Source organism: Dermacentor variabilis, chromosome 9 (assembly GCF_050947875.1).
Source record: "Dermacentor variabilis isolate Ectoservices chromosome 9, ASM5094787v1, whole genome shotgun sequence".
NCBI classification, from domain to species: Eukaryota; Metazoa; Arthropoda; class Arachnida; order Ixodida; family Ixodidae; genus Dermacentor; species Dermacentor variabilis.
The window spans coordinates 8,648,681-8,672,832 of NC_134576.1; the positions used below are offsets into that span (position 1 = coordinate 8,648,681).

At 46.2% G+C, this 24,152-nt stretch overlaps 1 protein-coding gene across 7 annotated transcripts in view; it reads left to right on the forward strand.

Annotated features, from left to right (window-relative positions):
- The window catches only part of LOC142558600 (uncharacterized), a 473,120-nt gene that overhangs the window by 248,720 nt on the left and 200,248 nt on the right, over positions 1 to 24,152 (forward strand). For all 7 annotated transcript variants that reach the window (XM_075670756.1, XM_075670754.1, XM_075670751.1 and 4 more), the window contains exons 10-11: positions 3,077 to 3,154; positions 20,756 to 20,921. In XM_075670756.1, coding sequence (XP_075526871.1) covers positions 3,077 to 3,154; positions 20,756 to 20,921 — 244 coding nt within the window. The remainder of the gene's footprint in view (positions 1 to 3,076; positions 3,155 to 20,755; positions 20,922 to 24,152) is intronic.

Consider the following 24,152-nt stretch of genomic DNA (forward strand, 5'->3'; position numbering starts at 1 on the left):
AGGCTACAGAGTGCTTCACATTTGGGCAGCAAGCTTCTTATGTTCTACAAAAAAATGATACAGGTATGCTATTTGGTTTTGTGGTAATCTATGATGGTAGGTATGAAGTTTATACAAGTCTATTTACAGTGTTATCGTACTTGTAAGTTCTGTTCTTCATGATTAGTTCATTAAACCAAAGTTTATAAAGGTTTCTACTGGGTCTTGCCAAACTCGGTTAGTTGTTTATGTGCACGCCGAGTGTTAGAGGAATAGTCTTCTGATATGCTGTGGTTGGACCCTCTTTATTGTTTAGCATTTGAAAGAATATGTTGTTTTACTTTGAAATGTGCTAATTTGACAATTATAGTTCTGTTTCTGTTAGTGCTGTATTTGCTAATTCTATGAGCGCGCTCGACATCGAAGGGTTCTAAATTGATGTTAAGGTTAGAAGTGCAAAGCTCCGCAATCTTATTTTCTAACTCTTGCCATATTTCCCGCTCAATGTGAGCTACACCAAAAATCACAAGGTTAGAACAATGAGCCCTATCTTCTGAATCATTTAGTCGTGATATGTCGGAAATGGCTTTTGTGCTTTTATCACCTACTGGCTTGATGCAACTACAGTCTTCAGTGCAGTTATGGAGGAAACATAGTCTTCAAGTTTTGTCAGCCGCCTTTTAATTTCATCAAAAATTTTATCATTCTGTGATAGTTTCACTCGAATTGATTTCATTTCACTTAGGACAGATGCCTGGCTTGATCATATTTCCTCAATGCTGCAATTATGTCGCAGGATGCCTGCGTAGAACCGGAATAGGTTTTGAGGCCGGGATTCAATTATATGTCGCCAGAGAGTGCGAGAAGTTGTAGGATGACAGACGTGCAGTTGTGAACAATGTTAATGCGTCAGCCTGGACTTGGCAATGCTAGCAAAGTGGCGTAGCGGGAACAACGCGCATAGATAGTGTAATGGGTAATGCGCCTCAACTCATCCCGTAAAACGCCCAGGCCCAGTTCGCTTGTTCTTGCATTGACCCAAATACGGGACACTCGACACACTATTGTAATTTATAGTATTCTTTTGGTGTGAAGTGGTGGATGCAAATGCGTACAGGCTGGTGCCGATCGGATACCGACAGCCCGATGCGTTGCAACCACTACGCTCGCATGTTGCCTTTTAGAGGGACATGATGTCGTAGCTTGACATGTTGCCGATTCTTATGCTTGCAGCCCACAACACAAGGGTGAACTATGGTGCTCGCAAAAAGACGTATCGAGACTAACACAGACTGCGCAGCTCACATCAACACGGAGCACATTGTAATACAAGCAGACAACGCTTGCTGTGTGCTGGGAGTGCTTGATTGTAGTGATAAACTGTCCTTGTGCATTCTCTTGCTGTTACTTTCATTCTTATAGAAAGAGATTAACTAAAATTCCGACTATTATGAACAACTTTTGTTCGCCATAATGTTGGAAGAATTATCGATAATGCACCTTGGGCTGCCAATCGGATAGCTCACCCTACTGGCATCATATGGTCACCTCGCATCACTTGGTCAGGGGCAGTTGAAAACTTGGCGAAGTGGCACGCTACATTCGGTAGCTATGTACATTTTTAAAACCTTGTAATATTATAAGTTACTCGCTTCACACGGAGCGCTTAAATGCGTCACTTAAAGATCAGAAAGTCCAACACTAACAACTCAGTATGTTTGTACAATATTGTCAAAATTGTTTCAGGGTCCTTTTAATAATCCCTTTTTTTAAATGCTGTAATTATTGTAAATAGGCCCTCTGCACTTTCTTGCTCCCCACTCTGTGCTGTCTCCAATTCTCTTCCCTCTGCCTTGCACCATCCCCCTTTCTGTTAGCCACCAACAGTGGGACCGGGAGTGATGCGAGGTGACCATATGGAAAGAAGGATGATGGGTGTAACGTTAAGGGATAAGAAAAGAGCAGATTGGGTGAGGGAACAAACGCGAGTTAATGACATCTTAGTTGAAATCAAGAAAAAGAAATGGGGGCATGGGCAGGACATGCAATAAGGAGGGAAGATAACCGATGGTCATTAAGGGTTACGGAGTGGATTGCAAGGGAAGGGAAGCGTAGCAGGGGGTGGCAGAAAGTTAGGTGGGCGGATGAGATTAAGAAGTTTGCAGGGACGACATGGCCACAATTAGTACATGACCGGGGTTGTTGGAGAAGTATGGGAGAGACCTTTGCCCTGCAGTGGGCGTAACCAGGCTGATGATGATGATGGGTGGGACCTGCAAAATTCTCTTTTTTTTTCTTCCGCCAAGCCACAAATGCAGCCGCTTTTTTCCACAATCGGGCATGAGCTGACGCGGTCATGTAGTAAGCCACACCCTTCGGCTGTTCTTGGCGTGAAGACCTTTTGTGCATGTGCACAAGAAAGGCCTTCCTGTGCAAGCACTGTCCTGTCTACTTCCTCTCTGTGTCTGCATCTCGGGTGTAACTCGAATGTGAACGCCAACCAACTAGCCCAACTCACCAATCTTGTCGCAAGAGGGGGAGGAGAGTTTTGACCACCCACCCATGCTTACACCAATGCCCCTGATACAATGTTTTGGCTGCAGAACACACTTGGCATAGCTGTGTTCAGAAATGCAACTGTTTCATGCCAAGGTGGCCATATAGTAACCAGCATGTACCTTTCATTTGTCCTGATTCTCGTAGATAATGCAACTCATGAGTCGTAATGTTCTTCTCATCGGGTGCGCCAACTGAAAAGTCGCTTATCTATTGAGCACCTATTTGCACTTTATAAGCTTGAACTGTTTTGCGCCAAAATAGTAACCATTGTTTATTATTATTTTTTTCACTTCAGGGTTGGTTTGGGTTCAGGCACGTCCTAAGAACATTCAGGTTCGGGTTCAGTTCTAGCTAGAATTCTGGCTTGGGTATGGTTTTCTGTTCGAGTTCGATTCAATACCCTGGTTGACCTTCTATTCTTCACCAACGTAGACAGCAAATGTATCATTTGGCCATCTATTATTGGTGAGAGCATGTCTTTGTTGTAAGTGAACACCATAATGAGCCAGAAGTTGACAAGAGTTTTTCCTCTGTGCAGCATCCACCGTGTGACCTGTGCCTGTGGTCAGGATGACTGCCTACTCCACCGGAGAAAGACCAGCACAGCTGCATCACCGTGAGCATTGTTATTTGCTAGAAGCTCTTGATGTGATGCTCACTTGCACAGGTTTTCACTTTGGCTACGTGTGTTACAAGAATGTCACGACTTCACAATCACCATCAGTAGCAATGAGGTTTCTGGTAAAGAAAAGGCCTACACTATGAAAGGCAATATATTTTTAGTGGTTGTTACAATCAATTCTTGTGATAATCCTGTGCGAGCAACTTGAGGTTATTTTTATGCTTGAACATCAATGTAGCTCTTGAGGTGCAGCATCCATCACACTGCAGAAGCAGTGTTTGCAACATTCGGGCCAAGAGGTAGGTTCATTGCTGGTGCAGACACAGCGCAAGACATGCCCCTTTTTGTTCCTCCTGCCAACAATGCTGGAGATTTCTAGTTGGGGTGTTTGTCAAAATCACGCCACTAGAGCAGGGCGATAGCTATCGTCCTAGAGCCAAGAAAGGTTTTTCGCCTTTTGATTCGGCCCAATCAAAAACTGTCAAGAGGGCTATTGCGACTCTTTCTCTTTAATCTGCACTCGTCAAGTAATGCCCTCACATTATGCAAGCGAACTTTAAGGTAGAGGTAGCTAGACTACGAAAACTAGGGTTCCCTGACCCACGTTTTGGCAGCCGTGCCTAAGGCACTGTTACAGAAAATCAAGGGGAGACCGAAGAATCTACGGAGACAACAACGTAGCAGCACCAAACCAGTGGTGATCCCGTATATCCATAGGGTGTCCCACAATCTGAATAGGGTTGGTGACAATAGGGTGGTCAATTTACGAGGCAAATTGGCCAAGATCTGCCCAAAGTCAGCAGTGGCGGCCCTGCGACCTCCGGCTGTGTAATGGATCACCCAAAGCCATATGTACGGTGTGCCATTGGGTGTGGCCTACGAGGTCCCACTTCTTGCGGCAGAGATTATGTTGGTCAAACTAGGCACTGAGTCAACGAACACGCCAGGGAACGTGAATGATCCTTAGGAGGCATGGTTCCAGAATCTGCCCGCCCATTACCACTCCTGCCATTCAGAATTGTGAGCCACGACTTGAGGGAACAAAGATTTTAACCAGAAGTAAGGACAGATTAGCTCACAAGCTATCACAAGCCTTTTTTATCATGCAGAGAGGCGACGTGTGCGTCAGCACCGCATCAGTCTCGCTGCATGCCAGTGAATTCAGATTATTAAAAAAGGGAGATAATATGCGGTCTGTTCACCTTAATCTACCGTTTTGTGCAAGTTTTTCCTGCACTCATGATTGCGTGTGCACTCAGTGCTTCCTTCATAAATGTAGCGGGCCTCCCTTTCAGTTGTGCCCGTCCTGTCAAGTCTTTTTGTGTAGTCTTAAAAAGTATCACTGGATTACTTTCGTAAGAAAGAAAAATAGAGCAGGGGTTCTCAAGCATGCTGGTCCCAAGGAACCTTGCTATTCTCCATGAAGGGCCAAGGAACATCCCACAAGGCATGCCGAAAAAGAGTGACAGATTTCAATGCATTTTGCACGGGCTTACACATTTCATCACAAGAGCTCCTAGAATTAGTGCCAGCTCTTCTTTGAGAATTGTAAAACTTTGTTAACTCGTATTTTATGGGACCAAGAAATATGTCCGAATTAATTAAATGTCAAATTATCGAGGCTATAAGAGGCGACATGGGTCTTAAGAACCGAAACTCGAAAAAAAAAGATCATTTTTGAGAACTACTTGTTTCGGCATCTGTAATGCCTATCTAAACTGTATCAAAACGATTTGCCCCAAAACGCACCCTAAGTGTACGAAAAAATATTTTGTCAGTGCAGACAGCAAGAAAGGATCCCAAAATCATGCAGAAACACCGAAGTTAAAAGCTATTTCTGGTCTTTCCTGCCACTGATCGTTGCCATCTCGGTATTGTTCGAAAGCTCAATGTTCTGCCTTTCAGTTGCCCGCATCCTCGCCAACGATGGGCGCATAAAAAAAGCGTAAACGTAAAACAATCAGGGGCTGGTCTGACGAAGCTCGCAATGCATGCGGCCCTCCTATTGGCCCAGTGCACCAGTGCGCTAAGAGGCACTTTCTGATTGGCTGTTGCTATCGCAACTAGGCCTAGCAGACTAGCTCATCTGCGATGCATGGCAGTCGAAAACTGCTGATGCGCCGTTTCTTTGTTCGTCGCATTGCGAACGTAAATGGCAAATCTACCCTCTCTAAAGAAAGAAAAAGTTTGAAACTGAACACGCGTTCACTAAAAGCAAAGCGCAAGCCGTCTCTGCTTCCTACAGCAAGAAAGAGGAGGCGGTTATCCCAAGATTCAGACAAGCTGACAAGATTGCACCGTAGATAAGTCGCTGTGTACTTCCTCTCGTCCTTCGCCCGAGTTGCGCTGCCCACCCATAGGAACATGTTCAATCACCAACTCACACAGCTTGCCATGTTAATTCAGTGTTTGTTGGTGATCTGGCTCCAGAGCCTTCTCTGTGCATGCCGGGAATTTGAAGAACCCTGCCCTTGTGCATTGCGGAGGGCAGGAGCGTCATGACCTTTGCTGGCCGTCACTCATAGGGTTTTAAGCCTTGTGCAAACCCATCTCCACAGAACAAGGTCAAAAACAAAGCAATTTTATACTTAACTGTAATGAACTAGTACCGAAATTATATATTCCAAGAATATAAGTGCAAAATTATCAATAATGGATTTGTAAGGCTGTAAAAAAAGAATTTTTTTTTTCATAGGAAATTAAAATGGCTGCTCAATCTGCTAAATATGCTGTCTACTTGGCAAACCAAGCTACATTATGGCATCATGTACAGGATCCTTACGAATCAAGTCTAGGAGAAAAATTAAACAAAAGTTGTGCGACACATAGCGCAGCTTATTTCATCGTATTTGCTTTCATATTCTGTAACATAACTGGTTCACCACTTTAATTGGTAAGTATTGTTTGACCAGTGGCTTTTCTTCTTGATTTTGAGGAACCTTTAGCAGACCAACTAAGGCCTAGTCATTCTCGACTTCAATAAAGTGCTATCTTGGGCCGGTTAGTACACATCTGCAAAAAAAATATGAGTAACAGTGCAAAAGAACGAAATGTGCAGACTGAGATAATGCACTGACTATCAACCAATATTTTATTGCACACGCAGCAACATACACCAAACCTTGAATAGGTAGGAGAGAGAGGAGGACATGAGAGAGAGAAGGACAGAAAGATAGCCATGATGAAGACAATTAAATGGTTGCCATCATCCACGTACACGATAAGCGAGTTCATTGTTGAGGAGCAGTGTCAAAGGCACACACATGCACATACAGTCAAAACCCACAATAACCAAATTGCCGGGGAAAGCAAAAAAATTTTACTTTTGCGAAAATTTTGTTAGCGTGAAAATGAGACGAAAAGGCAGAGAATTGGCCTGCAGAGAGATGGATGGACGGATGGACCGACGGACGGACAGACAGACAGACAGACAGACAGACGGGCGGGCAAGCGGGCGGGCGGGCGGGCGGGCGGGCGGGCGGGCGGGCGGGCAGGCAGGGAGAGAGAGAACTTTTTTGACAAGGTCCTGAGAAGCTTTGCCCTAGGGTAGCCTGCGTCGACAAAGCATGCCGAGTAGGGATCGTCTTTGGTACTCTTGAAGAGGGCGAGGGCTCTTACGTCTGCCTACGTTGTGTTCAAGATGAACATTACGGGGAAACGGTGCGACTCATATGTTGTTCCTTTGATCTCTTGCAAAAAAAAAATTATTGCCAAAAGTTGGTAAGCCTTGCAGCAATTTGACAGCTCTGAATTCGCACTGGAAAAAGTGGTCCATTGCCACATCATCGTTGCACTCACTGAAAAACGAACAAATTGTGTTGAAGGTGTGCAACACATCCCGCAGGTTCATCATGGTTTTTGGTGGTTGTCAGCGTCACCAGCTACACGTTACTTATGATGGCCTCATTGGCCATCTCTTTGTGCACAACGTTTTCATCTGTGCGAACAAACTCATTGATGCTGAGGCCATCTGGAACTCCCATTTTCCACAGGATGAAGTTCACCATATGCTTTGGTCAGCGATGACTGCACTCCACCATCAGCACTGTCATCGAGTGCACCTTGGGGCAAATATTCCTCCGGTCCTGCTGGATCAGCACATGTTGCCTGGCCATGAAGCCGGCAAGTTTGAAACAATTTGCTGTCACAAGTGGACACCTTGCAACCCATGCGGCGGCTACTATCTCAAGCGTCATGTCCACGTCAGTGGTACACTTGAGCTAGAGGTTCAGCAGCAGATGCTGAATCAGCCTTTCTCTGTAGGTGCACTTGATGCAAATGACACCTTGATCCAGCGGCTGCAGCACAGAAGTGCAGTTTGGTTGGGAAAAAAAATCAAGCACACATTTCCGAGGTCCATATCATCAACATGATGGGCGCTGCAATTATCCAAACAAGGGCCGACCAACCTGCCTGCCTTCCGCATGTTGGCATTGAAACCCTCCAGCCAGCCGTCAATGGCCCGGGTCATCCATGACTTCAGCTTCACGGCGTATTGTATGGGCAGCGTACAATTTCCCTTGAAGCAGCAGAGCTTCTTGCTTCTGCAGATTACAAGCAGTGGCCGTTTGCCTGTGTCGTCCATGTTAGCACACAACAAAATTATTGCATGCCACTCTTTATTTATTTATTTATTTATTCATACTGCAGGCCAACACACTGGCCCATGCAGGAGGGGCAATATAGTTGACAAGGTAATGACAATGCAACAAAGATAATAGTAAAAGAATGTATATAAATGTGGGGATGCGCGACTCTGATAAGTCCCCTGACATGTTGTTTTCCCACATAGCTCCCGCTTCCTGCAATCCGGCTTCGCCACGTGGCCTGCATGATGCCGTAATGCTCGCGGTGGTCGGTGTGGTTGAAGCGCAGTACGAGAGATGGCGCAAGTGTAGCGCTGCTAGTGCAGCCTCACGGCGGGGTTACTTGGGCGCGGAAAAGAGAAGGCTCTTCCTCTTTGCTTTGGTACGGAAAGCAGCGCGGATGTGCCGCGCGTGCGCCGATCCATGCTTCTGCGAGACCGTCTTGTGAGGCGTCGTGCGAAAAAGTCCCCGTTTGCGTGACCGTACGCACGCCTGACCAGGCGTTGGGATCCAGCAAGAGGCGAACATATTCACTCGCTAATCGGTCGCGGTGAGTCGTACTTCCGCGATTTGTCGCGCGCCCATCGGCATGTTTTGTGGATAGCAACTCGGCTAGTAGGCATTGATCTATGAAAGGTGCAATAAATGCCCTTGTGATTGTTTACACTACTGTGTCGTCGTTCCTTTGTCCCAAGAGTACGGGTGAGAACCCTACATCTAGCTGCCCAATGTGGACCTCTTGGGGCATCGGACGATAGATTTAACAGTTTTGCTTCGTTCGAGACCTTTGTTTGAACGGAAGCATAGGGCTAGCGCGGATTTTGATCGCTAGCATTGGCGGTCTGCTTTCTTGAGCTAAGGGACGGTGGCTGTAGTGTGTTTGAACATGTGAACGTGCTAAGCCTTTTCGCAAGTGTTTTTTTTTAATCACATTCGTCGGTACGAGAGCCACGTGGTCTGCATCCTGGGAGAGCGAGGCTTAGCGCCGGCAGAGCATTGGCAAGCCTGAAGCGAGTGAGTACGGAAGCCTCGTGGGTGGTCCGAATTTCTTATGTAAATAGCTTCTTCTATCTCTTTGACTCTGATGAAGTCACGGCTCTGGGAGCCAGGTGGCCGCGGGCCACGGGTGCCACTACGGGCTGACTGGTATTGCGGCCTGGCAACGGACGCTCTGACACCATCTGGGACGGTGGGCGCCGTCAACTCGGATGCTGTATGCACCAAGCGGGGTAGGACCACCTAACAGAGCTGACGTCTCCTCGCGGCTGCCTGTTTTGCTCCCATTTTGGGTGTTGTTTTTTGGATGCCGGTTGTTGTCAGGGTAGCGACGCTTTAGACCTGAGGCTTAATGAAGCTGCCTGTCGCACGTGGAGGGACACAACCTGGTGGACCGTGGCATTGAGGTGTTGCACTTTGCTTCCCTCATTCTAGTTAGCCTCACACGAATCGAAATTACTCGTTCGACTCAAGGAAGCGAACTTCGTTCACGTAACTTAGCATCTGAGTAGCTGCCCGACCTTTTGCTAGCCGAGTTGAACATCATACCACGTGGGCGATGCGCATGCAGAATTCCTCTCCCTTGCACTACTTTAGTGCTTGCCGAGTGTGTTGAGTGTACGCAGCGTGATTGGAGTCACCCCTGGTTTGCCGTGACCTGCACATCGTGTGCGCTGCTGCCCCGGACTACGATCGAGCCACCGGGCAATGGTGATGCTGTGGCGAGTTCGGCGCAGCCACTTCGGCGGCCGCCTGTATCCAGCTCGCAACCCTCAGCGGCGGAGAAAAGAGCCGGCGATCACTGACAGCTACCGCGGCTCGCCAGCAGGGCGCGTCGACGCTTTCTCGTGCCGACTACTGCGTCGCCGTTTCCGGAGTTCTGGCCTGGAATCGAGCCGTCGAGTCTGCAGAGCTGCTGCTGTGACCAGTGGACGCCAGCGGTGTACCCCAAGAACAATGTCTGCTCGCATGCTGTGGACAGCGTGGGGACATTTCCTCGGCGCGGCCACTGTTGCATGTGCTACCTTGTTTGCAAAGCATGCATTCATGTTAGACCGTGTGAAATGTTTCGCCGGAATATGTACTGATTTAAGGTTGGGGGGATGTGGGGATGCGCGACTCTCACGCGTCCCCTGATATGTTGTTTTCCCGCATAGCTCCTGTCTCCTGCAATCCGGCTTCGCCGCGTGGCCTGCGTGATGCCGTGATGCTCGCGGCGGTCGGAGTGGTTGAAGCGTAGTACAAGAAATGGCACGAGTGTCGCGCTGCTAACGCCACCTACAGGCGGGGTTACTTGGGCGCTAAAAGGATAAGGCGCTGGCTCTTCGGTTCGGGATGGCAAGCAGCGCAGACGTGCCGCGCGTGCGCCGATCCATGCTTCTGCGAGACCGTTTAATGAGGCCTCGTGCAAAAGAGCCACCGTTCACGTGACTGTACGCGTGAACGACCAGGCGTTGGGATCCAGCAAGGGGAGAACATATTTGCTCGCTATCCAGTCGCAGTGAGTCGGACTTCCGCAATTTGTCGCGCGCCCATCGGCATGTTTTGTGGATAGCAACTCGGCTAGTAGGCATTGATCTATGAAAGGTGCAATAAATTCCCTTGTGATTGTTTGCTCTACTGTGTCGTCGTTCCTTTGTCCCAAGAGTACGGGTGAGAACCCCACAATAAACAGTGCATGAAAAGGATGCAGCCCATAGCCACATTACAAAAATCAAAATGCTTGCCTTAGCACAGTAACTACAACAAAAAGAAGAGCACATTTGAATTTACATGTGGATAAAAACGCTGTGCCAACAACAAGTGGGCACTAAACATAACAAAATACAGGAACTTTCACATAAAAAAAACTAGAAAAATTGAGAAATACTGCTTATGGTTGTGTTATTGTACGTGACAAATAGTTTTCCAATGCATTTGTGAAGTTCCCTTGATTGAAGTACATCAACAGGGAGAGAATTCCATTTGTTTATAGTACACGGATAAAAACTATTCAGGTGAGATTTTGTTTTAGCCAATAATGGCGTAAGGGAAAAGTTCTGCCTATGTCTTGTTCTTCATGCATTAAGAGGTGTTACATAATGAGGCATTTGAAGCCCGATTTTTCCATGTATGATGCTATGCAAAACTGGAGACGACTAACTTTACGCCTGTGTTCTAGTGAACTGATTTTATTTCTAAGCATTAGTAGGGACGGGGACTCCTCTCTTTTATATTTTCCAAAGATAAATCTAACAGCCTTCCTTTGTACACGTTCCAAGTTCGTTATGCCCTTTTTGGTGTCAGGATCCCATACAACCGCTACGTATTCAAGTTTCGATCGCACAAATGTGTTATATGCTAAAATTTTGGTGTTTACCGATGCCTTTTTGTGTTTCCTTTTCAAGAACCATAATTTGCGCAAAGCTGCTGAACATGTAGGTAAGGGAAATGCGGTCTGACCAGGAAAATCTGTTAGTGAATGTGATGCCTAAGTATTTGTATTGTTCAACATCAGTTATTTTTGTGTCGTTTAGAACATACGAAAATATACTATGTTCCTTTTTTCATGTTACTCACAGCAAGACTTTTTTATGTACATTTGATTCCATGCCCCAAAGTTTACACCAACTGGAAATTGCAATAACTGACTCCTGCAAGCATGCGTGATCGTTTCGTGAAGCTATTTTTTTAAATATGACACAGTCATCCGCAAATAAGTTAACATGCACATCATTGGGGATTTCCTCTATTATATCATTAATATAGATCAAAAATAAAAGGGGTCCTAATACGCTGCCTTGCGGTACGCAGGAAGTTACCTGACGGACACTTGAGGAACATTTATTAATTTCTACAAACTGCTGCCTGTGTCGGAGATAGGCTTGGATTCATGATATAATATTTGATGGAAGACCAATGCACTCGAGCTTGTAGATCAATTTTCCGTGGGTTACCTTATCGAAAGTTTTGCTAAAATCTGAAAAGAGTATGTCAACTTGTCCGGACGAGTCAAGTACTTCAGATATTTCATGAACGACTGGCACAAGCTGAGTTCGTCTATAAGCCCTTTCTGAACCCATGCTGTAGTGGAGATATGACATTGTGATCTGTCAAATACCGACGAATAAAGCCTGTGACAATGTGCTCTAATAATTTGCTGCATGTGCTTGTAATAGAAACAGGAGGATAATTTGAATTTGACACTGTGAGGTGATTGCCCTTTTTATGAATTGGGACAACCCTTGCCTTACGTCAGTCTGATAGTATCTCGGCTAAATGTAAGGATAATTTGAAAAAAATCTGTTAAGAATACAGTCGCCGACCGTTTATTCAAACCTCACAGGGACCACGGAACTGTCCGAATAAACAGGTGTCCGAAAAAGCAGATTAAGAAAAAAAAAAAAGGAAATCTTTTATTTCCACGCAGTTATTCGGACTCGGCAGTGGGCTTGCCGCTGTTCCGTTTACATGCAATCAGTTAAGCTTAAATCTCTTAGAGGGTCCTACGGTCACTATAGGTGGCTGAAAGCACAGTCACTGCTTGTACACACTCTGCATGCAACGGCAGCGTAGTACATGGTGCGTCATCTTCCAACTCGGAGTCATCGTCCGGCAGCGCAGCAGAAACCCGATGAATTATCTCGCCATCGTTGAGTTCTGTGCATGTCAGTACAGCAGTGTCAGCACCTGTGAAACTGTCAAATGAGACTGTATCCGTAATCGCAATGCAACCACTGTGCAGGTCTCGGCAGAACGTCTTCGGCGTCAGTAGGGAGCACATCGGAAGGCGACAAATCCTAGGCCTCCCGGCACCCGCTTGCCGGCATTCCCCAGTGCAGTCTGCGCGAGCACTGTCGGCGCCTTTAGACACTTGACGCAATGTTTCCGTATGCCGCTTTGCATCACCACAACCTCGACACATCACGCAAAGCAAACATCACCACGCCGTTACGCCGGCACCAGTTGCACAAACGAAAAACGTGGCCAACTCGCAGCGTCGCAACAAATCAGCTGCTGGATTGTCTTGACATGGCTTACTAAGCTGAGACCGAAACTGCTGTAGCTACGAATCAGGCAGAAACGATGATGATGATGAGCATGGATTTGCAGTAGCACCACTTCATGGTGAAGCAAGGAGGCTCCGTTCGAAACAAAAATGGCGTTCAGTAAGTCGAGCCGTGCACCGATCAGAGTCGGTGCATGATGCTCTCGATCGAGTTGGCTCAAGGAGTGTCCGAAAAATCAGACGAGAGGTTGCAAGGTGTCTGAACTTTCAGCAGTTGTTATACATTATAGTCTATGGGGAGACTGGCGGTGCCGTGAAGTAGACCAAATAATCGAGCATGTCCGAATTTTTGGAGTACGAAAAATCAGTCGGTGACTCTACGCATATCTGTTCCACATACCTTCGTAAACACGCATTCGGAAGCTTGTCAGGGCCTGCAGACTTCCTAACGTTGATATTAAGGAGCATTTCCAAGACGCCTTCTCAAAAAATCATATCACATAAAATAGACCTATTTGTATTGCATCGTTCGAATTCATCTAGGTCAGAGAATACACTACCGAAGTAATCATTAAAATGCTCAGCAATTATGCAGGTGTCTTCAATAATTTTGCCATGAATGTTTATTTTATGTGCTGCCTCTTTTGATTGACTTAAATAGCGCCAAAACTTCTGTGGAGCATTTAAAATAAAATCAGCAAGGCTATAACTGAAGAGTCTTTCTCGCGCAGCTTTAACTTTTCACAGTAATTCATTTTTTAATTCTTTGACATGCGAACTCATTTTTTTATGTTTTCATTTTATTCTTTTCAGCTTCCGCCTAGTTTGGATGATATCTCTGTTGATCCAAGGGTTTGATGGAGGTTTCTTGACCGCCTTCAATGGAATAAATCTTTCAATGCAATAAGTAACAGTGTCCTTGAACCTTCGCCATGAAAGCTCGACATCATCTTGGACAATGTTAAGGTGCAAGTCCAAGTAATCAATAATAGATTCATCATCTGCTTTAGCATAATCCCTCATCTGAATTTTTTTTCGGGGTAGTCTGACATTATTCACAGCCATTGATGACGAAAAGGAAATCAGTTTATGGTCGGAAATGCCAGTTTCAGTTTCGACGGTTCCTTCACCAAAAACTTCGCTGAGGAATAAGAGGTCAAGAATATTGCCTCCCTGAGTACATACACTGACAACCTGCTGAAGACTGAAAGTTAGCATGATATCAATGAGTAAGTCAGAGGAAAGACTGTGTCCATAACTCCAATTTTGCCATTCTATTTGTGGGAGATCGAAATTACCAGTAATTAAGCTTCTTCTTCTATATTTCAAAAGGTGATCATATAATTTCTGCATAAAGTGATCATCAGCATTTGGTGTCCGATACGCACAACATAATATGCATGGCATACCCCAAACAGAGACACTCAAAAACAAACTTTCATAATTATCTATCTGATCTAGTTCCCTTACAACAACACTATTTTTTGCAATAACTGCGACGCCACCGCCTCAGGATGACCTATCTTTTCTAAACAGCTGGTGGTTTGGCAATATGATCTCATCATGCACCCCGTCGTGCAACCAAGTTTCATATATAACACACACACACACATGAGAATCGTATACTAGAAGATATCTTGCAGTTTCTCTATTTTGTTGACTATACTTTGGGCATTTAGTGAAAGCAGCCGAAACTGCTGCGACTGTGACTGCTAGTCTGTGGGGTTTGGTCGCAATTCTGCGCTCTTTTTTCTTCGCATTGAGTTTCTACGTGTGCTGTACGTCATCCCAAAATAACAAGTCATCAACGCAAATCGTATCATGAATAAGCCTATCTTTTCTGCCGATGTCTTTTTCTTCTTTCGCACTGCTCCAAAGCAGACAGCGCTTGCGTAGTTTGTCTGCACAATAATCGTTTTGCAACGATATGCCTGTTCCCTTCAATTTGCTTGTGTTTTTCAAGAGAGCTTGCTTTTCAGAATAATCCTGTAAGAATGCAATGACTGGCCTTTGTGTGGCTGCTTTCCCAAGTCTGTGAATTCATGCCACAGATGTACAGTTTATTCCTAACTTATCTTCAAAGACATCCCGGACAACCTTATCCCGCAGTACCGCTTCTGCTTCATTCGGATCCTCAGAAATTCCAAAAACTGCCAAATTCGAACGGCGGCTGCGGTTTTCCGAATCAGTAAGTTTTTCTTGTGGTGTTTTAAGTATTTCCTGTACTGCAGTCACAGTTGCCTTTACTTGTTCGTTCTCGTGGTTTTTTGCTTTTAATACAGTCATACTGCCTTCCAAGTTGTTTAAATGCATTTCAAAATCATGTATCGCTTTCTCCGTCGACTCGAGGCATTCTTTCAAAGAAGCAATGTCTTCTCTAATTGCCTGTTGGCCACTCATTAATGACTGGAACATTTCCTTGACGGTTGGGCCCGGGTTCTCTTTTATATCGCCACATACTAAGAGCTTGCAAGAATTAAAACACTCATAAGCAATACTCATACACACATGTGGGCACGGCAGTACAACTAGAAATCTATCATCACTGCGTATTGTGTTCTTGTAACTAACCTGTACAAAAAGAACGAGACGCATAGTCGGCAATGTGCACCCAGCGCTTGCGCCGTGCCCACTGGCAAGTCCATCGTGCGGTGCTGTCTTTATAGGACTTGAATTCGTTGACGTCAGGAACCCGTGACTTGTAATCGCTACATCATCCGTGGATGGAGGGAAGCATGCAGCTTCACCGTCGATATCGCATGTTGTCGCTGTTGATAACGGCTTGACTGAAGGTGCAGCAACGGCGGATGACAGGAACAAAGCCTGTACAAGAAAAACAAGACGCATGGTCAGTGATGTGCACCCAGCGCTTTCGCCGTGCCCACTGGCAAGTCCATCGTGCGGTGCTGTCTTTATAGGACTTGAATTCGTTGACGTCAGGAACCCGTGACTTGTAATCGCTACATCATCCTTGGATGGAGGGAAGCATGCAGCTTCACCGTCGATATCGCATGTTGTCGCTGTTGGTAACGGCTTGACTGAAGGTGCAGCAACGGCAGATGACAGGAACAAAGCCTGTACAAGAAAAACGAGACGCATAGTCAGTGATGTGCACCCAGCGCTTTCGCCGTGCCCACTGGCAAGTCCATGGTGCGGTGCTGTCTTTATAGGACTTGAGTTCGTTGACGTCAGGAACCCGTGACTTGTAATGGCTACATCATCCGTGGATGGAGGGAAGCATGCAGCTTCACCGTCGATATCGCTTGTTGTCGCTGTTGTAAACAGCTTGACTGAAGGCGCAGCAAGGGCGGATGACAGGAACAAAGCCTGTATAAAAAGAACGAGACGCATAATCAGCGATGTGCACCCAGCGCTTGCGCCGTGCCCACTGGCAAGTCCATCGTGCGGTGCTGTCATTATAGGACTTGAATTCGTTGACGTCAGGAACCCGTGACTTGTAATCGCTACATCATCCGTGGATGGAGGGAAGCATGCAGCTTCACCGTCGATATCGCATGTTATCGCTGTTGTAAACGGCTTGACTGAAGGCGCAGCAAGGGCGGATGACAGGAACAAAGCCTGCACAAAAAGAACGAGACGCATAATCAGCGATGTGCACCCAGCGCTTGCGCCGTGCCCACTGGCAAGTCCATCGTGCGGTGCTGTCTTTATAGGACTTGAATTCGTTGACGTCAGGAACCCGTGACTTGTAATCGCTACATCATCCGTGGATGGAGGGAAGCATGCAGCTTCACCGTCGATATCGCATGTTGTCGCTGTTGTAAACGGCTTGACTGAAGGCGCAGCAAGGGCGGATGACAGGAACAAAGACTGCACAAAAAGAACGAGACGCATAATCAGCGATGTGCACCCAGCGCTTGCGCCGTGCCCACTGGCAAGTCCATCGTGCGGTGCTGTCTTTATAGGACTTGAATTCGTTGACGTCAGGAACCCGTGACTTGTAATCGCTACATCATCCGTGGATGGAGGGAAGCATGCAGCTTCACCGTCGATATCGCATGTTATCGCTGTTGTAAACGGCTTGACTGAAGGCGCAGCAAGGGCGGATGACAGGAACAAAGCCTGCACAAAAAGAACGAGACGCATAATCAGCGATGTGCACCCAGCGCTTGCGCCGTGCCCACTGGCAAGTCCATCGTGCGGTGCTGTCTTTATAGGACTTGAATTCGTTGACGTCAGGAACCCGTGACTTGTAATCGCTACATCATCCGTGGATGGAGGGAAGCATGCAGCTTCACCGTCGATATCGCATGTTGTCGCTGTTGTAAACGGCTTGACTGAAGGCGCAGCAAGGGCGGATGACAGGAACAAAGCCTGCACAAAAAGAATGAGACGCATAATCAGCGATGTGCACCCAGCGCTTGCGCCGTGCCCACTGGCAAGTCCATCGTGCGGTGCTGTCTTTATAGGACTTGAATTCGTTGACGTCAGGAACCCGTGACTTGTAATCGCTACATCATCCGTGGATGGAGGGAAGCATGCAGCTTCACCGTCGATATCGCATGTTGTCGCTGTTGTAAACGGCTTGACTGAAGGCGCAGCAAGGGCGGATGACAGGAACAAAGCCTGCACAAAAAGAACGAGACGCATAATCAGCGATGTGCACCCAGCGCTTGCGCCGTGCCCACTGGCAAGTCCATCGTGCGGTGCTGTCTTTATAGGACTTGAATTCGTTGACGTCAGGAACCCGTGACTTGTAATCGCTACATCATCCGTAGATGGAGGGAAGCATGCAGCTTCACCATCGATATCGCATGTTGTCGCTGTTGTAAACGGCTTGACTGAAGGCGCAGCAAGGGCGGATGACAGGAACAAAGCCTGCACAAAAAGAATGAGACGCATAATCAGCGATGTGCACCCAGCGCTTGCGCCGTGCCCACTGGCAAGTCCATCGTGCGGTGCTGTCTTTATAGGACTTGAATTCGTTGACGTCAGGAACCCGTGACTTGTAATCGCTACATCATCCGTGGATGGAGGGAAGCATGCAGCTTCACCGTCGATATCGCATGTTGTCGCTGTTGTAAACGGCTTGACTGAAGGCGCAGCAAGGGCGGATGACAGGAACAAAGCCTGTACAAAAAGAACGAGACGCATAATCAGCGATGTGCACCCAGCGCTTGCGCCGTGCCCACTGGCAAGTCCATCGTGCGGTGCTGTCTTTATAGGACTTGAATTCGTTGATGTCAGGAACCCGTGACTTGTAATCGCTACATCATCCGTAGATGGAGGGAAGCATGCAGCTTCACCATCGATATCGCATGTTGTCGCTGTTGTAAACGGCTTGACTGAAGGCGCAGCAAGGGCGGATGACAGGAACAAAGCCTGTACAAGAAGAACGATGTGCGCCCAGCGCTTTCGCCGTGCCCACTGTACTCTGTGTTTTCCCCTGTGGCATTACTGGCCTTTCAAGTCCAGGGTCTTCGATGGAAGCACCTCTTCGAATACGGCCATCTCATCCATGTTGTAAATGTCCGAGGGCTTGTACTGGTCCAGTACTTCTTTGTTGGTCTGCAGCCACGACAACGTTGCCGTAGGGGCTGCTGCCACCCTGGAAAGGACTTTGGCCGCTATGTTGTGGTGGGCTTTGAGATGGCTCAACCAGCCAGGGCTTGCCTTAAAATTATTGTGCCCGAGTATGCACGCAAACTCCAGCACCTTCTACTGAAGCACTCCGCCAGACAATGGCACTTTGTTGGAACGCTGTTCACATAACCACACAAACACCGCCTTGTCGACATCTGGGAACGCCGCAGCAGTCACTGTTTTGTTCTCTGCACTCACACCATTCCCAAGTGTGCAGAGAAGAGAGGCCTTGCTTTTCAAAATTGCAGACGTCGGGCTGCACACAATTCCAAATTCGTTGGCAATCTCCATTTTCTTCCTGCCCTTTTCAATCTGGGCAATGATTGCAGCCTTATCCTGTAGCGTGATAGGTTTCCGCTTTCTGTCTCGAGGCGGCTTCTTAGCAGGCTGGCAGGGCAGACGGTTCAATCGCCGCATACACATTTGACGCATCCTAGCACCAACCACACACAGCGGCCACACAGCATACACATGACTAGGTGCGGCGGTACACAAAGCACAAGGTGTCACCGGGGTTATCTGAGCCATGTGGATGTCAGTTTGGCTAGTCAGCAATTATGAGCCAGCATGCCGCACAGGCATTTTGCTCCACATTACCACATGCCGTGATGGCATGCAGGTTTGTGATAAAATGGGCCCACTGTGAGGTCGCCTCCAGTTCTTGTCTCCTTAAAGAAATTTAATTACTAATATTGCATTTTTAGTCCGGACACCCCACAGTCACCCACTGCGATGGGCAAACCATCATGGCCATCTTCATCATCACTCACGCCTGATGCAAGGTGCAATTGCTTCACTAATAGCTCCACTGCAGCTTTTTCTTTTTTTGTGACCAATAATGGCAGCAGCCATGCAAGTGCGCTGTGCCGCTAGTTTACACAATTTAAAGGCACGAGTGCATGGAAGGGGTTCTTATACAATGTTTAGTGTTATGTGAGTAGATTATCGGCGGAATGTCCTTTCAGAAAATTTTGTTAATGTGAGATTGCTATAAAAAAAAAGTTTTATTGTCGTGAGATATGAAACACACTTACTCCATGGGCGTTCGCCGGGGATCTGAAAATATTTCGTTGCGGCAAGAACTTCATTGCCTCGGGATTTCATTATTGTGGTTTTCGAGTGTATCACCTTTCTTCTCGATGCAAAAGGCCTCGTGTATCTCACATGTACACTGGTCACCATAGCCGATGTAGCATTGACAGCACAGGAGGGGAACCTCATGCTCTACAATGGGGCAGCAATCAACAAACATTTATGTCTGTTTCTTATCACACCTACAAGGTCCCTTGTCTTTCCTATTCACTTTCCTATCCTCTCGTGTGATCGATGCTACATCGGCCAAAGTGTGTAGATGGCTACCTCAGTTCCAATTTAATGGAGGGGTGTACTGGCAGCCACTAACCTTGCATGGCTCCTGTTGTGATTGTCGCGCATAATTTAATCAATGTAAACTACTAAGGCACTTTGGTGAGCAGCATGCACATGAGAAATATGAGGCCTTTTGCATCAACAAAAACAACTGTGTGTGTGCGTGTCTTCGATATTGCTCCTCACCAAGGAACTTTCATATGTTGCATGTGGTTGATGGCAACCATTTTGTTGTGTTTGTCGCCGTGGCTATCTTCCTGGTGATTAATTCCTACTTTGGTATTTTCTCCTCTTCCTCCTGCGCATTAAAGTTCTCTGTCTGTCTGTCTGTCTGTCTGTCTGTCTGTCTGTCTGTCTGTCTGTCTGTCTGTCTGTCCGTCCGTCCGTCCGTCCGTCCGTCCGTCCGTCCGTCCGTCCTGCCTGCCTGCCTGCCTGCCTGCCTGCCTGCCTGCCTGCCTGCCTAATGAAGCTCCTGTATATACTGCTGTATGTACAGTAGGGAAGGGAAGCGTAGCAGGGGGCGGCAGAAAGTTAGGTGGGCGGATGAGATTAAGAAGTTTGCAGGGACGACATGGCCACAATTAGTACATGACCTGGGTTGTTGTAGAAGTATGAAAGAGGCCTTTGCCCTGCAGTGGGCGTAACCAGGCTGATGATGATGATGATGATGTACAGTGAAATATTGGTTGATAGTCAGCGCTTTGTCTGTCTCAGTCTGCGCATGTCATTCTTTGTGTTGTTACTTTCGACTTGATTCTCATAATCCTCCGCCATGGTTGCTTAGTGGCTTTGGTGTTACATTGCCAAGCACAAGGTTGCGGGATCAAATCTCTGCCACGGCGGCCCCATTTCGATGGCAGCAAAATCGAAAAAAACATGCAGGTACTTAGATTAAATCCCGAGTCCCCCACTATGGCGCGCCTCATAATCAGATCATAGGTTTTCACGTAAAACCCCATCAATTAACTTTAATTTAATTCTCATAATCAAAGGAACGGCATTACAATGTTTGGCACAGCAGTGAGTCTGAATGGTGTGCTTTTTGCCGTGCAGGATGGAGCGCAAGCAACGTGGCCGTCGCCGCAGCAGCAGCAGCCAGGTGGAGGCTGAAGTGAAAGAGGAGGGCGATGCCCCCCAGGAAGAGGACGGGACCAGCAGCGGGCCCTCTCTGGATGACAGGCCACCACCTGTCACAGATGCCTCATCCAACGAGCACCAGGTTGGTGAGCACAGAAACTGCAGGCTGAATGATGGGGTATTCTTTAAACAACTTTTATAACACTTCCCAGCCCGTCTGTACCAGTGGCAGAAGCATTATAGGCACGATTGACAATAAACAAGAACTTTATTGAAGTGTCCTGAGGAACTTGACAATCGGCTCCGCCCATGACGGGAGGTGGTGACTCTGTGCGACGTCGCGGGCCCTCTGGATGGCCTGTACTTGGTGCATGAATTCCACGCTCTTCAGCAAGGCATCCCACTTCTTTGTTAGTTCGGAGCCCATGTTGTACAGGCACAGCCAGAGCATGTGGCAAGTTGGGGTCTATCCAACTAAGCGCTCTGGGGGTGAGGTACAATCTCATTTGTAAGAGCCTGAAAGTTACAGCCTGAGCCCTGGTCAGTTTCGGGCTGGAGGGAGGGAATTTCCTCCTGCTTTGTCTGAAATGTGATGTAATTTTGTGATAGGTGGTAAGAGGATCTTTAAAGGGGCAATCCTGTGGGAGAGGCGGACCGTTAGCTTGGGCGCGATTCATGAATTAACGTGCCAGGCAGTTGGCTCATTCGTTAGAATTGCAATCCGCGTGGTTATTTCATTCACGTGGGCCGGAGACCACGCTATGCCATGACCTCCAGTTTTTTCGCCCATAGTACTACGAAAGGATCTATTGATGATGCTAACTGCATGTTTAGAAACTAGAGCAGACGAGAAAGCCCTGACCGCCTTGCGCACTTCTTTTGGCCTTGCTTTTCCGTTTCTTTTTCCCGTTTGGGACGAAACATAGTTGTGGACAAAACACCCCTGCCAAGTAGCATTGTCAGCAGCTCGATGTTCTTGTCTGCTACTTTTCAGACATCAAGAAGGAAGTCATTTCCAACATTTGTGATCATTTCGCTTTTGAAGTGCAATTGCAGATATACTTCTCAACAGGATAAATGAGGTGCTTAAAAACATTCCTCACAGAGGCTTTTTTTTTTTTTCTTTCTTTCTTCCATGACAATCCAAATGTCACAATACCATTGAAAGAGAAACTTGTTGATGATAATCCTTCACTTGTGGATGTTGGAGAATGCTGATTGCACAAAGTGCACAATGCCTTTTCGTACGTGCTGGACTTTATTAGTGTTTAAGTTGAAGCCGTGGTGGTTGATAACCTATTTCTTTAAGAGGGATTAGGTTCACGAAAACATTTTTTTTTTCAACATATGTTGCTTAAATTTTGTGTGTAGATATATCGTAGAATGCTGATTTCAGATATGTATAGATTTAAGGTATCCCACTTGGAAGAAAAGATATGACAGAATACTATAGTCCTAATTAGGTCATTTCTTACGGGCCTTTGTAGCAATTTCTTAATCAAGTAAAGTGTTGGTAAGAATATGCAGACATTTCCAAAGGCCCACTGCATATCCTAAAGCTAAGCAAATACCAATAAACTAATTGTGATCATCACAAATAAATACCAAAGTTGGGAAGAAAAAACAATCTGGCAGTAATTAGCCTACATTTGTTCTAATTAATAATCTATCACATCTAAGAAAAAAATGGAAAGCTTTAGAATGTAGCTGTGACATTACTAAAAAAATTATACCTTTTTCACCGAAATCAGTTGATGAAAACATTATCAAGACTTCCATAAGGCAAAAGCACTTAACAAAAAAAGAAAGTTGAGAAAATTGCGTTTAAAGTTTTACTGGCACTACCTCTTTTGTCGTTGAACATATGGAAAACCTTTAGGCTCTAGCACGTTGCCCAGGTGTTACTGAGCCCAAGAACACCAAATTTAGTGAAATCGATTCATGAAAACTTTATCAAAGCCTTCCTTAAGGCAAAGGCACTTGAAGAAAAAACACATCCAGAAAGTCACTTTCAAGTTTTCACTTCCAAGCGCTACCCCTTAAATGGAAGCGCTGCTTAAATGGAACACCAGCCTCATGATTGGTTGGTTTTGTATTCATGCAATGCTCTTGAAACATTAAACTTTCAAGACACATCTAATCTTGTGTGCTGCTTACAAATATACTAGTGTTTTCTAAAGTCAGTAAAAAAAAGTAGTTGCAATTTTTTTTGTCATCAAAATTTGGCATGTGACTTGCAAAAAATGTACTGCAACAGGATAGCTGAAAGTAGGCAGGTATGTTCCTGGATTTTCAAATACTGCAAGTTAGCGCTTGGATATTTGTATCTGTACTTTAGCCGAAGTTATGAAATTCTATATTTGCATGCAGCTTTACAAATGTGAATTCTTGTTGGTGATTTCTATAGGATTTCAAAATATTTCAGTGTCCCAACACGCTATATCATAGTTTTTGTGCACTCTCTGACTCGCCTGCATTTAGGGGGAAAAAATTACCGTAATTGAATGAGTAGAAGGGACACAGTTCTGATCCCAAAATTTGGGACATTAAAAAGCTATACTTCAGAAAAACAAAAAAAAACTAGGAAAAGAAAACTAGGGAAATATAAATTTCAAGCTTCAAAACTCGGAAATAATAATTACAATATAATTAAAAGTGCAAAATTCTTACTCTGATGTGGACATTAGGTGCACGTATAGGCTCCTAGCAGAATCTGAAATGCACTAGCACGAACCCGTGTACGTACGAAAGGCACGTGATTAGGCATTCGCACATCGTCTGCGGTTTCCGAAGTAAACTTACATGTGGGGATAAAGTGCAATGGTTAGCTTCGCTGGCTGCGTTATTGCCGAAGTGGTATGAGATTGCGCGCGATGCAGTGACTTATCTCCGGCGCGATCTTGTCTGCTCGTCTGAAACTTGAGATAACTGCCTTCTTTTTCTTGGTGCTTTGCTTTTCAAGGACGTGCATTTAGTTCCAAAGTTTGTTTTTTTTTTTTAGTAAGGGCCGGTTTTCCGCTTACGTTCGTAATACGATCAACCAAGAAACGGCGTACCAGCGGTTTTTGAAGCAACCCACTGCTGTGCCCAGCAGACAAGCTTGTCTGCTAGGCCTAGTTGCCACAGCCAATCAGAAGGCGCTTCTCAGCGCTATGGTGCACTTAGCCAATACGAGGGCCGCATGCATCGCAAGCTTCAGTCAGACCGGCCCCTGATTGTTTTATGTTTGAACTTTTTTTTTTATGCGACCACTGTCGGCAAAGATGTGGGAGGGGACCTGAAAGGCAGAACTTTGAGCTTTCGAATGATACCGAGATGGCAGCACTCAGTGGTGTGAAAGACGAGAAATAGCTCTGTGAACTCCAGTGTTTCG